General features: G+C 37.4%; 1 protein-coding gene across 12 annotated transcripts in view; it reads right to left on the bottom strand.

The window, feature by feature from the left end:
- Window positions 1-12,502, bottom strand: part of BSH (transcription regulatory protein SNF5, putative (BSH)) — a 269,940-nt gene that overhangs the window by 212,299 nt on the left and 45,139 nt on the right. For all 12 annotated transcript variants that reach the window (XM_089788052.1, XM_089788058.1, XM_089788055.1 and 9 more), the window contains exons 2-3: window positions 8,734-8,822; window positions 105-199 (exon numbers count right to left, since the gene is read on the bottom strand). In XM_089788052.1, the coding sequence (XP_089644178.1) occupies window positions 105-199; window positions 8,734-8,822 (184 nt within the window). The remainder of the gene's footprint in view (window positions 1-104; window positions 200-8,733; window positions 8,823-12,502) is intronic.

Below are 12,502 nucleotides of genomic sequence, written 5' to 3' on the forward strand. Positions count from 1 at the left end.
GAACAAAAAAACAGCAGTAATTTTCCCAATAAGTTGAAATGAGAAAAGCACCTACAGCATATAACAAGCACAGTTCAAACTTAATCATAACATCTATAGCTTACTTGAATTGATTGAATGATAGGTGTTACAAAGCTTCCAGGATATTTCATATCTTTAACTGTCCTCCTCGCAAAAACTGTAATCTCGGAATCTGGATCTGTGAAATATTGGGAACCCAAAGCAACGTGCATTAAACTTTGTCTAAATTCTGTTAAAACAAATAATTTCAGACATACAATTTAAAGCACAACAAAGTACAAGAAATAAAGCTACAAAGAAATATTAAACATCAAAAAACTAGGAGAATGATGGGTAAATCCACTGCAAGAGTAAGATTCAAATTGAAATTCCCTGTTGAAGCCAGATTATATAATTGTTAAAGCATTCTGATATGATTTCACTCTATCACATATGAAGGATGCACCACATCTCAAAAAAACATGTATAGAACATTAAAATAAATTATGTGATAAGATCCTTGTCCTTCTTGTCACTTAACAATAGCATTGTAAACCATCCACGGAATCTGGAAAAAGATGTATCCTCTTGTCTGAACAAGACAATACATACAGAGACTTGTTTGAATTCAGACAAAGTCTTGGCTTGATCAAATAATACAAAAGTTTATTAGGATATTTAATCATATCAATAACAACACATAGCATGAGCTAAGTTATATTGTGAGATAGAACTTATCCCACTTGCACCAACTTATAAGTAATTATGTCTTGTGTTGTTGTCAAAGACTAATGCGTGTAGCTAGGATAGACGACCTTTAGGATTGCAGAAAACACTACGGATAGGTTAGGAATCTGTTTTAGTTTTAAGTATGCATTCTCAGAGCATTTCCTCAAGCAGAGTTTGATTTAAAGCTTTTATACTTGGATAAAATCCATTGTATTTCAGAAGGTCGAAACTTATTTGAAAGTGGAAACACTTAAGTACCAGTATTCCCTAAGGTCTAGGCACCTATACCAGATGTCTAGTATATTTCAAGAACAAGAGGGGGACGAGACATCCTGCTGCTCCCCTCTTTTTCATCCCCATCTCCTCTTGTAACAATCTGGAAAATCAAGAGAGAACCAAGGTAAGATTCCGCCACTGCTCATTTTACCAACACATATCCAAGATGGCCAAGGGAAAGCATTATTTATGTAGCCATGTTCCACAAGCTCTAGACACACATCCTATATGTCTTATAAGATTTTGAGGACAAGGAGGGGACAGGACATCTCCCCTTATTCAGCTCCATCCACTCCCTTAAACAACAAATTAGATATTGTAACATTGTCAAGACAGACATGGGTCATCCCCTACTACCACCTCCTGCCACCTGTCCCTTGTTTTTAGCAACAGATGGGCATGCTTTGAAATCCTAAAGACAACCAAGGGTTGTCATGATGTCTCTTAACCATTCCAAGGATGTAAAGGCATCCCTAATGTTTTCCTCAATAACACTGCAATAAAAAATAGAAATAAAAACAAAAATCCAAAACACCTAGATCCTAGAAGGGGTGTAATGTCCCCTTTTTGGGACATTGGAAATATTAAAGGCATATTATGTATAATATTAAAATTGACCTGGAGAGTGTTGACTCGAAATATAAAAGGTCAATTTAATATTATAAAATGGGCAAAAAGGACAAGGAGAGATAAGACGAAAAGCTAGGAGGGAAGTCGAAGATTCACAGCTATGAGGATAAAAGGAGAAGAGACTATTTCATTTGGGCATGCTTGATTTATTATTTCAAATTTCAGTTTCTCTCTTGTGAGAATATTTGGAAAGCTACAACTTTCAGCTAGTATGAGGACGTAGCCCCTCGTGCCGGCAAACAGTGGATGCAAACCCATTGTCCTTGGAGGCATCACTTCAAGTGTCTCGTAGGCGCTTAGAGGTTCTTCTTTTAATGCTCCAATCTGACTATAAAACTGTATTTAAGATTGGGTTCTGATTGCTGGTTATTGTATTGCTGTTGTATAATGCAATAACGTTGTTTTAAGAAGTTTTAGGAGAGATTACTGGTTTCATTCTATTGGTTTGTAACGCATTTCCATATGCTTGAATACTAAATCTTATTTTGAGAAAGAACGGGTTATTATCTTATGGTAAATCTATTGGTTTTCTATTGTGTTTCGTAATAGATCTACCTATATTCAAGTGCTGAATATCAGTTTAAGAAAACAACCATATTAATATCAGTTAGGTTATTTCTTATGGTTTACATTGCTGATTTATTTATGATATGGTTTCATATGTTTATGATCTAAATGTTACTCTGAGGAAAGATCGAGCAAATATCCGGTTTTGGGATATTTCAAGGGGCCTCTACCAAAGCCCCAACCCATGATTGACAAAACTCTTTGTTGGTGATGTCACCCCGTTTTAGTACCTAGCTTGACTAGTCTTTGATGTTTTCCAGTTGGGCACAGATCAGTAAAGTAACTTCCATTTTTAGGTCATGATTTAACACCGGCTTGGATAATAAAATGCTGTGCCAACTGTTATTTCACCCCCCTTAGCTAGGTGGAGTTTTCACTTGTCTTTGCCATATTTTCAACAATGACACGTATCCCTCCATCCTTTGCCACTTCATTGCAGAGCTTTCTAGTCACTTGGGCACCTGAGGCAGACTTCTTAAGCATTTCACAAAAATGGTAAAGATTGAACTTGGATTTGCCACATAGATATACTGCCAGAATAAGCTGATTTGTTTGTTTCTCTGACCAAGTGCAATATTATCATGGATTTGAAACAATAAAACATGGTTTTATGTTGGCTCAGCCACCTTGGAATGGCACCAACCTTTCATAATTCAAGACACCTTAAACCTCAGGAAATTTTCTTCACCACTTTGCCACATGTCTTCTTGCTTAGACAAAACTACAATGTGTCTTTGACATCCGCTTCTCTTTTGAACTTGACTTCAGATTTTGCCTTGGCCGAGATCTATGCCTACATTGCCATCAAGTGGAATGTTCAAGGAATTTAAATAGACTTTTGCCAATTTTTCAATTTAGATTCAATTCTTCTGCAATTTGCAACTGTTATTTCAATGGAAGAGTTGTCAATACCATCAATTAGGAACTAGCTTTTTCTTCCACTAGCCTAGTTCAGGCCCAAGCAATCTGCAAGCATCGTTAATTGAAAAATTAAACCATGACCAGGTAACCTTAATATTTTATAGAAGGGAAAACTAGATAGTACAAGAATAACCTAATTGGCGACTACAACAATGACTGAAGGAAAAGTTTTGCAGGCATACCAACAAATAGTGGGCATCAACAAAATAAATTATTTATTGTGAAAAATGAAACCAACACAATCCACTTTGTCCAATAATAAGGGTACTTTATTATACATTGAGTCTGACTCTGTATTAGTTCCAAACAATGTTTGTCAAATTATTTATAATCCCATTCAGTACACTATGTACCCAGTTTGCATTACCTCCACATTAAAATAAATTGCATGATACAAACTAAATTTTTGTCATCAAATTTTTTTTTATTTTTTTTTAAATTATGTACGTCTTACTCTTGGATATTGGTATTATTTGTCTTTCTCTGGTAAGTCATCTTTTGTATCTTCTTTGTGTACTTTCTCTATGACACTGTACGCCTTTATGTCGTTGGTAAATATTGAGTAGCGACGGGTTGATGTCGTCGGTAATTATTATGTAGCCGACGGGACCCTCCAGGAAGGTTCTTGTTATGTAGCTGACGGGCCCCTTTGGGAAGGTTCTCCGGGATGGTATATGTACAGCTTTGGATCATGGTTGTAATCATCATTGGAAGCACTATGTAATCTCTTCGGCATATATGCGAATAATAAAAGAAGTAATGCCGTGTACATGTTCTTGTCTATTGTCTGTATGCATTAAACTATTTACCCCATATGGTAAACATTTGGCATTGTTGCCCAATGGACCTGGAACGAAGGCAGAGGAATGAAGACTAATGCCGAATCAACTTAACAAGGATAGAAATAAGATAAAGGGAAAAGATGGAATACACACCGCACAAGAAATTTTAATTTTGGCACAACAGGTCAAGCGCAGACGGAGGTTTCAACAGATTGCCGACAGACACCCAAGCACCGAGGAATTGTTGGAAAAGACTCGACAGCGGTTGGATTTGGTGGAAGAAGCAAGGGAGGAATCTTTGAACCTCTATAGACCGAGGGAAGAGAATCCAGACGGAAGGGAATTAACTCGCACGACTCGGAGTGCCGAGGGAGCAAGAGCTTGGAGTGAACTCTTCGTCCGCAATACACTTCCAAAATGGACAACTTTGCTTAACGAAGACCCTTCTTCACCAAAAAACGCAGCCGTTGGAAATAAGACAACTGCCCAAAACAACGTCAGTGTTGGAGTGCAGAGTGTCGGTGTTGGAGTGCAAAGCGCTGGTGTCGAAGTGTAGAACAGTGCCGGTGTTGCAGTGCTGAACAATGTCGATGTCCCAATACTGAACAGTGCCCGTACACAAAATCAAGTAATAATAGCAGGACCAAAGGAGAAGTTGCCAAAGTTTGATGGTGATGGAACGGCCAATCCAATCAGCCACTGTAAGACATGCAAAACGATTTGGATGGCAAATGGCATAACCGACAAAGATTAATGGATCCGACAATTTCCAGCAACCCTAAGTGGTGTAGCAATTGATTGGTTTTCCGACGTGGATCCCTAGAAATTAACTACATGGGCCACCGAGTTTCAATTGTTGCAAAACGACAATGAGATAGTAGCAGAAATCTACATCACAAAGCAAGGGAAAAATGAAACAATCCGTCTATGTGCCAGGAAAATAAAAGAATTAATAAATAAAATGGAAAGTAAGCAGGCAGATGAACTAAAAAAGAGATGGTTCATTGAAGGACTATCCCCGGAGTTAAGGGAGAAAAAAAAGATTGTGCCGCCATCATCATACACTAAAGCATATAATCGAGCGATGGACTTAGAGAGTGAATAGAAAACGAAAAAGAAAAAGAAAAGTAGCTCATCCGACTCAGATGACATGTCTTTAGAAGAAGATAGCAGTGATGATGAAAAGGGCAGCAAGAAGGTTTGAGCTCTCCAGAAGGATATGATCAGAATGATGAAGGAATTTAAGAATATACAGAAAAAGACGAAGGGAAACGAGCTATGGTGCACAGAATGCAAGACAGAAGGTCACACGAAGGGATCTTGTCCGAAGAACCAGTTCTGTGAAATATGTCAAATTATGGGACATTCCACAAAAGAACACCCCTTCAATATGAAAACAAGAGGACATCAACAAGTGCTCCTGACACACACAGCTTCCACGTCAGGAGGGAACGGAAACACAAACAATGATGGTGCCACTTCCGGTGGGTACAAAAATAATAGCAAAGAGCAAAACAACAATACCAACAATAATAATGGGGGCCGCAGCCGAATTCAATACGATGCGAACGGCCGCCCGATGGTTCAATGTCGAACATGCAATTTGTTACCAGAAGATGTATCGAAAAAGTTAGGAAAAAGTTAGGACAACCTACGTTTGGTCAGGCATGAATGTGTTACCAGAAGATGTATGAAAAAAGTTAGGACAACCTAAGTTGTGGTCACCAACATTCCAGTTGCTCAAGGCAAACCAGCACAGGATCAAACCGTTGGGAACTTTGATGGCGCAACTGGTAACTATTGGAAAGCAGTCATTTTTATTGGACTTCGTGGTCATCCCATTGAAAAGAAAAGATATGACGCTATTCTGGGATGGAATTGGTTAGTTCAAGCAAAAGTAAAACATGATTGGAAAAGAAATACCCTATCAATGGAGTGCAGAGGCAGAAGATTCATAATTGACCTGCACACACAAATGGTAGGTGAGGAGGCAGCATCGTCAGACTCAGAAGGTAAACGCGAGAGTGATGATGATGGAAAGAAGAGAATGGAACTGGACAAAGGAGTATTGAGGTTAGGAGGATCGAATGAGGACAACCTAGACTTAGTGAACGGCCTTTTCCACTAGCAAATAAAGGATTATGAACTCTTTCCGAGCTGTAATATGTTAAGGGTCGACGAAAAGGGAGAGGATAATGAATGTCCAAAGGAATACAGAGAAGTGGAAGAAACAAAGGCAATTACGGTTGAAGCTAAAGGCAGCAAAAGGAAAAATTCCACCATCCGGTACATGGTGAACAAATCGCGCAAAAAAAAAGGTTACACTGCACCATGAAATTAGTAGAAAGGTGCCGACAGCAAAGAAATAAACTAGATGAACGACGACTGTAGGCACAATGGGCCACAGAAGTTACACAAAATAGGTAGAAGATATGGCAGGAGAAGTATTTGAAATTGAATAAGTTTCAACCAGGAGAGTTGGTGTTTAAGTATAGCGGACGGGACGAAATCAAACAGGAGAAGTTTAAAGTCAAATGGGTCGAGCCATACCAAATCTGGGAAGTAGGTGATAACGGAGCAATAAAATTATGGACATTGGACGGGCAAGAAATTCTGGAAATGGTGAACGGTTCCAAGTTGAAAATATATCATGCGCGAATTGTTCCGTTGTCGATAAATATTGAGGAACAATAAAATTCTGGAAGAAAAAAAAAAGATTAAAAAAAAAAACATTGTACGGATACTCGAGTAAGGCTAGAAAGCATCGTACAGTCCCTTTGTTTCATGCAAGCACCATATGGGAGGAGTTTGATTGTTCAGGATTGCAAAGATAGCCATACAACAATTGCATTGTATATGTTGACCACTATACGGCAAGGAGTCGACACCATACGGTACTATGGCATAGTAAAAAACACAGTACGATACTAGGCATAGTAAAAAACACAGTACGATACTAGGCATAGTGAGAACTAGTTGATCACCGTATTGAAAGACCTGAAGGGACCATCTCACCGTACACCGTATGACCCATGAGGAAAGAATACAAACTACCGTATGGCCAGCGGAAGAAAGTAATATTTGATTCTAACTAGCATACGGCCATTGGGATGTAGCATACAGACAGAAGGGAATGCAAAAGAGAAACAAAAGCCATGCAAAATGGAAATGAAAGTCGTACGACCTGTCACACTGGAATAATACAAGGCTAGGGTTTTGGATACACCACCGTACAAGAGCAGGCTAGAATTATCACTGTACGACTTTGACCAGAGACTGTACGGCCACAACAAATAGCAAGTCACCAGAAGAATATGCCATCACCATATGGCTTGGTCAAGGGAGAGAGTAGGAAGTTGCATACGAACAATTGGCTAGTCCAGAGGAGCAATTAGGACTATACGGACGCTAGGAAGGAGAAAAATTTGCCTAGGGATAACTGATCTAAGTAAGCAGAAGAACAAATGGAGTCTGTAGGAAAGAGGAAGTGGAAGAAAAACGAAGAATCTACAACTTTAAAAAAAAAATGACAACAAATCAAAAATGTTCAAAATGAATAATGCATGATGACAAAGGGAAGGGAAAGACATAAACAGGTAGTAAAACGTAAGCAGATGCCAGAAAGAGTGGAATCGGAAGAAAATCACAAAAATGGTGTGTTCCATGGAGTTTTGTGTGGCTTTGAGAGTGCTAATTTGGTCTTGGCGGCAAGGGCGCTGTCCCTCGACCCTGCCCTATATCGCGACAGGGAGCGCACCTGGGGCTCTACCCCGGGACCCCGCGGGGGCACTGCCCCTCGACCTTGCTGGGGGCGATGCCCCCTAGACCCCCAATTGGTGCAGTTATCAGTCGTGGGAAGTGTGACCAATTGATGAGACCTAGAGCTGCTACAGGCATAGAGTGTCTGCATCCCAAAGGTGGAAAGATCAACCGAGCAAGCCTTTCAAGAGGGGTGATACGCTTTGAGGCACTTGGAGTCGGTGTTGGACGTGAAGTTGTCTTGGTGGATGCATAGAGAAGTGGCCACAACTTAGGTTGTCCTAATGTTTTCCATACTTCATCCCAACTAGAACCTCCAATATGTTCAATATATCTTGGTACAAGTGTACTGCTCATATCCGATTTGTCAATCAATTCTCTTTATTGGATCGAGCAGATTGTTATGCACCATCCTTACATTCCAATACAACATTGACAAGGCAAAAATATGTACACCTGCTACCAGAGCTATGGCATGACTAAACAACACAAACCAAGACTCTATACTTCAAAAAGGATTTTTCTTTCTATATAGCTTGGAAGCATTGTATCTAGCTTTAGTACTCTAAACTCCATACCTCTTATTTTACAATTAGGCTAGTCTAATCCTTTCATAGACTTATAACCGGTCCATCTCCAATCTTTCCAAATGCATCTTTATGTTGGGAATGAGTTTGGTAATCTTGTATTGTAGCATTCCTTATTTGCTTCTATGTTTCAAAAATAATATGTATCTACTTATTTATGGATACTAAGTTTACAAATTGCAAAGCCCACAACTAAGTAAACAACCTATTCAGATTAGCCATTAATATAGCACAAGATTTGACAATGGAAGGTTCGTATTTGTTAATTTTACCTCTGGCAGAAAATCGTTTGAAATCTCTTTATGTTTCTCAATAAACCATTAAAATTCAAAAATAAGAAAGGAAAATAACATCAAGATGCTTGGAATGCTGCCACATAAAAGTAAAAATTACATGATCATAAAAATAAAAAATTGATTAAATACAAAGGGAATAAACATTCCCTTTAAATGATAAAGTAGGACTCTCAAACAAAGGCATACCATTTACGTTCCATGTAAATGCATCCTTTAAACGTTGTCCATCGATTTCAATATCAAGGCGAATAGGAAGCAAGTTCTCCGATGTAGGCCTGCCATTGAGATTTATCAATAAACAAAAAAATTTAAAAGCAATCTATTGAATCCTAGGAATATGTCACTCTTTACTAGATAAAATAAAAAACCCATTACTTTTTTGACCCGGCAACCTTACAAGTCAGTATTGAAAGAGAAAGAAAGAAAAGCGACATAACATATAAGATTAATCACTCTCCAAAATGATTAATTCCTATATAAAAGTGGTTAGAATCTAATAACCCACAACTAATATAAGAGTTGGAGTAGGAATTTCCATGTCTGTTGCATAAATACAAAAACATGTGACCTTTTTGTATTCAAAATATGTAGTATTAGACAACGAAAAGAAAGCTAACATGTCCCATAATTTACAATTCTAATTTATAGACAAATTAAGTCGATGCTAGAATTGTCATCTTACCATTTAAGAAAAAAATCAATGCAAGCGCCATTGACACTAGCCATTGACTAAAAACAAACTAGAAAGCTGCTAATAAAAAGCATTAAACTACGTACAAATACAACAAAGGCATGGAAGATATCTCAAATCAACCTTTTTGATTGTTGTTTTCTATATAATTAACCCAAAGAGATAAGTTCAATGAAAAATTCAATCAACAAATGTTTTTCTGCAACACAAGACTCAATGCATCAGTAAGATTTCATGAGAAGGGGACAAAACATGGAAATAATTCATCCTCCACATTACCAAGCACTTGAAATTCAAAATCTAAGATTAAATATATTATGGTAAAATAATGAGTGTGTTATTAAACAAAGATCATACATGATTTATAGATACAAGTATACACAAGAATGTTTCTATAACGAACAAAGAGAGAGAAACAGAAACATTCTGAAGAGAGAAAGATAAAGTTTCCATATTGAATAGAGGAAGAATATGGAAACATAGAAGAAGAGTGACCATTAGAAATAGAAATAAATCTACAGAAGAGAGAAACAAATTTGGAGACATTTTAATCTAATATCCTCCCTTTATGGTCAATCTAGCTTCAAAACAAAAAAATTGCAGGAGAATCTTCAAAAGGCGTAAAAGGCAGACTCGGGTTGATTAGTGAACTCTGCATGTTTTTCAATACTGGTTTGTTATAGAATTAATTGTGGTAGGACAAGTCTCGGTACCCAGAACAAGCGCCTCAAGGCAACAATACTCATCATTCTCTACTCCCAAGTGTCATAGTTATTTCCGTTGAACAGTTGACTATCTTCCAAGTGAAGATTGCTAAGAGATATCATGACACGTTTTCGATGCAAAAAATGTACATATCTTAAAAGAAATGAACTTCAAGGCAGATTGATAGAAGACCCCAAAAAAATGAAAGGACATCTAGGAGAGAGCATGAAAAACCCAGAAAAAATCTGAAATTAGATTTTGAATCCGTTGGGTGAAAAATTGAGGCACAGAAATGATGCACCCAAAAAAAACGGAGACCGGCATAGTTGAGATTTGGAAAAACCCATTCGAATCTGCAATTAAAATAAAATTTCAGCTTGATCTGAAGGGTAGAAACCCTAGCCAAAAGTGCAGGAACTAGAGGCAATCATGAAAGCTCAGATATTTGCAGAAAAAATAGCCTCACAAAAAAAACGTCAAATGCAGGCCAAAAATGCCCAAAAGCCAGTCGTTTTTTAGAGGAAGTTGGTCGCGCAGGAACAAGAAAGGTAGATGATGCACGAGCTGTAGAAAAAAAGCAGCCTAGAGAAAAAAAATGCAAAAACCCTAGACCAATTTTAGAAAATATCCCTACAAAGATAAGATAATGATATTAATGTCCAACAAAAGACCAAAAAGAGGTCTATGGGACTAAAAGGATTACAACAGTGAAGCAAACACCAGCAGGAGCACACAAAGGTGTCTGAAAAAAAATGAATACGGTCAAAGTAATAGCAATAAAGAACAAAGACAGGGAAAGCGCCAGGAGTCTTTCGTGGGCGAGAAGAAATCTTTCACTGAATGATACAAATGCCGATGTATAGAGGCATTGCCCTGTCTCTAGCCTCTCAAAGAGGAGTGAAGTTGGTGCAAGTAGTCAAAACGGGATCTGACACATCTGGAAAGCAAAATTTTAAACACAACCAGGCAAAGAATGTTGAAAATCTTAGGAGTCTAAAAATTTCATGAAGAAATTAAAGATTTTCAAAACCTATTTCAAAAAACAATTTAGAGAATTTCAATAGTGAAATTATTATTTTTCATAAAAAATAGCTTTGATGCCATATTATGGTACAATAATGAATATGTTATTAAATAGAGATCATAAATGATCTATATATACAAGTATACACAAGAATGTTTCTATAACAAACAAAGAGACAAATAGAAGCATTCTAAAAAGAGAAAGAAGAAGTTTCCATATTGAACAGAGAGAATATGGAAACATAGAAGAAAAGTGACCATTAGAAATAGAAGTAAATCTATGAAAGAGACAGAAACAAAATTAGAGACTTTACTCTAATAAAATATAACATTAAAGGTGCACTGAAAAAATGTAAATCAAAACCTACTTAAGAAAGGTTCTATCTGTTGCAATAAAGCACAATGGAAAGTAAAGAAAGTATTATAATGTCTTAAACAACATTTAGAACAAGACATAGAGCATGTGCAAGATTAATATAAAACTGAAAAATTAACTTGGAGTTGAAAGTTAAAAAATCAGTTTCTCCTTCACATACAAATCTAAATGAAAAATCATGGAGTATATCGAGTATATTGTTCTTTCTTTGGCCTATGATGAATTAAGAATGATTGTCAAGGTCGAACGCCTCTCCAAGGAATTATGGCATAAATGTAAAGTGGTACATTTGCAATCCGAAGGACTTTGCTTCAACTCTACATAGCACAAGTAGTTCTGCATCAACTCAATGGAAACAAGAATGTAGTGGCATGTACATCCCTAGAAGCTGGTATGGGCCAAATGTTGTTCCTTTATACACTATACCAAAACAAGGCTATTACTGCGACTTAATAGAGAATATCTTGCCAAAGCCAAATAGTTGCTGGATGGCCACAACCAATTGGGAGAAGAGGGATTTCAAGATAGAAACATTACAAAATGCTTCAACAATTTTAAGAGAGAATTAGTTTCCCATGGTTCAAAAGATGGCATCTTGAAAACTGATAGCAGCCACAAAGCACCAACCTAGTGGCAAGTTCAGAAAACTTTATATATCCAATACTTTGAGCACACAAATATTGTTTGGACAACAGTGGAAAACTTTCAAAACTTAATTGTTGCATTTCTAACTACTCTCTAACTTGCCCAATTTCGGAAAACCTATGACCAGTTATAAGTGGTGTTGACATGCACGATCTAGAGGCTAGGCCCAGGTGGTCAAGTCAAGAAGGGCAAATGATGTTTGGAAGTCATATGATACAATTCACAAACATACTACCAGACAGTGGACCTAGCACACAAACAGAGAGCATAATCATATCGTGGAACCCGAGCTTGGAGTGGGCAGACTTCAATAATGGCAATGGAGTGGTGATTAAAAAAAGGTTTATTTTTGTCAATGCAAAGCAATACAAGGGGATCCTTAGGTGTAGACAAGTACACAAGATGAGGCAACCAAAAAAGAAACTACTCGTGATCCTTCCAAAGATAGTTAAAAACAACTATAATACGACCTCACAAGTAACTCAAGCTAAGATTGGGCAACATGAACAAAGTGA

Source organism: Cupressus sempervirens, chromosome 6, assembly GCF_028749045.1.
Source record: "Cupressus sempervirens isolate cs-2001-9-10 chromosome 6, ASM2874904v1, whole genome shotgun sequence".
Lineage (NCBI taxonomy): Eukaryota > Viridiplantae > Streptophyta > Pinopsida > Cupressales > Cupressaceae > Cupressus > Cupressus sempervirens.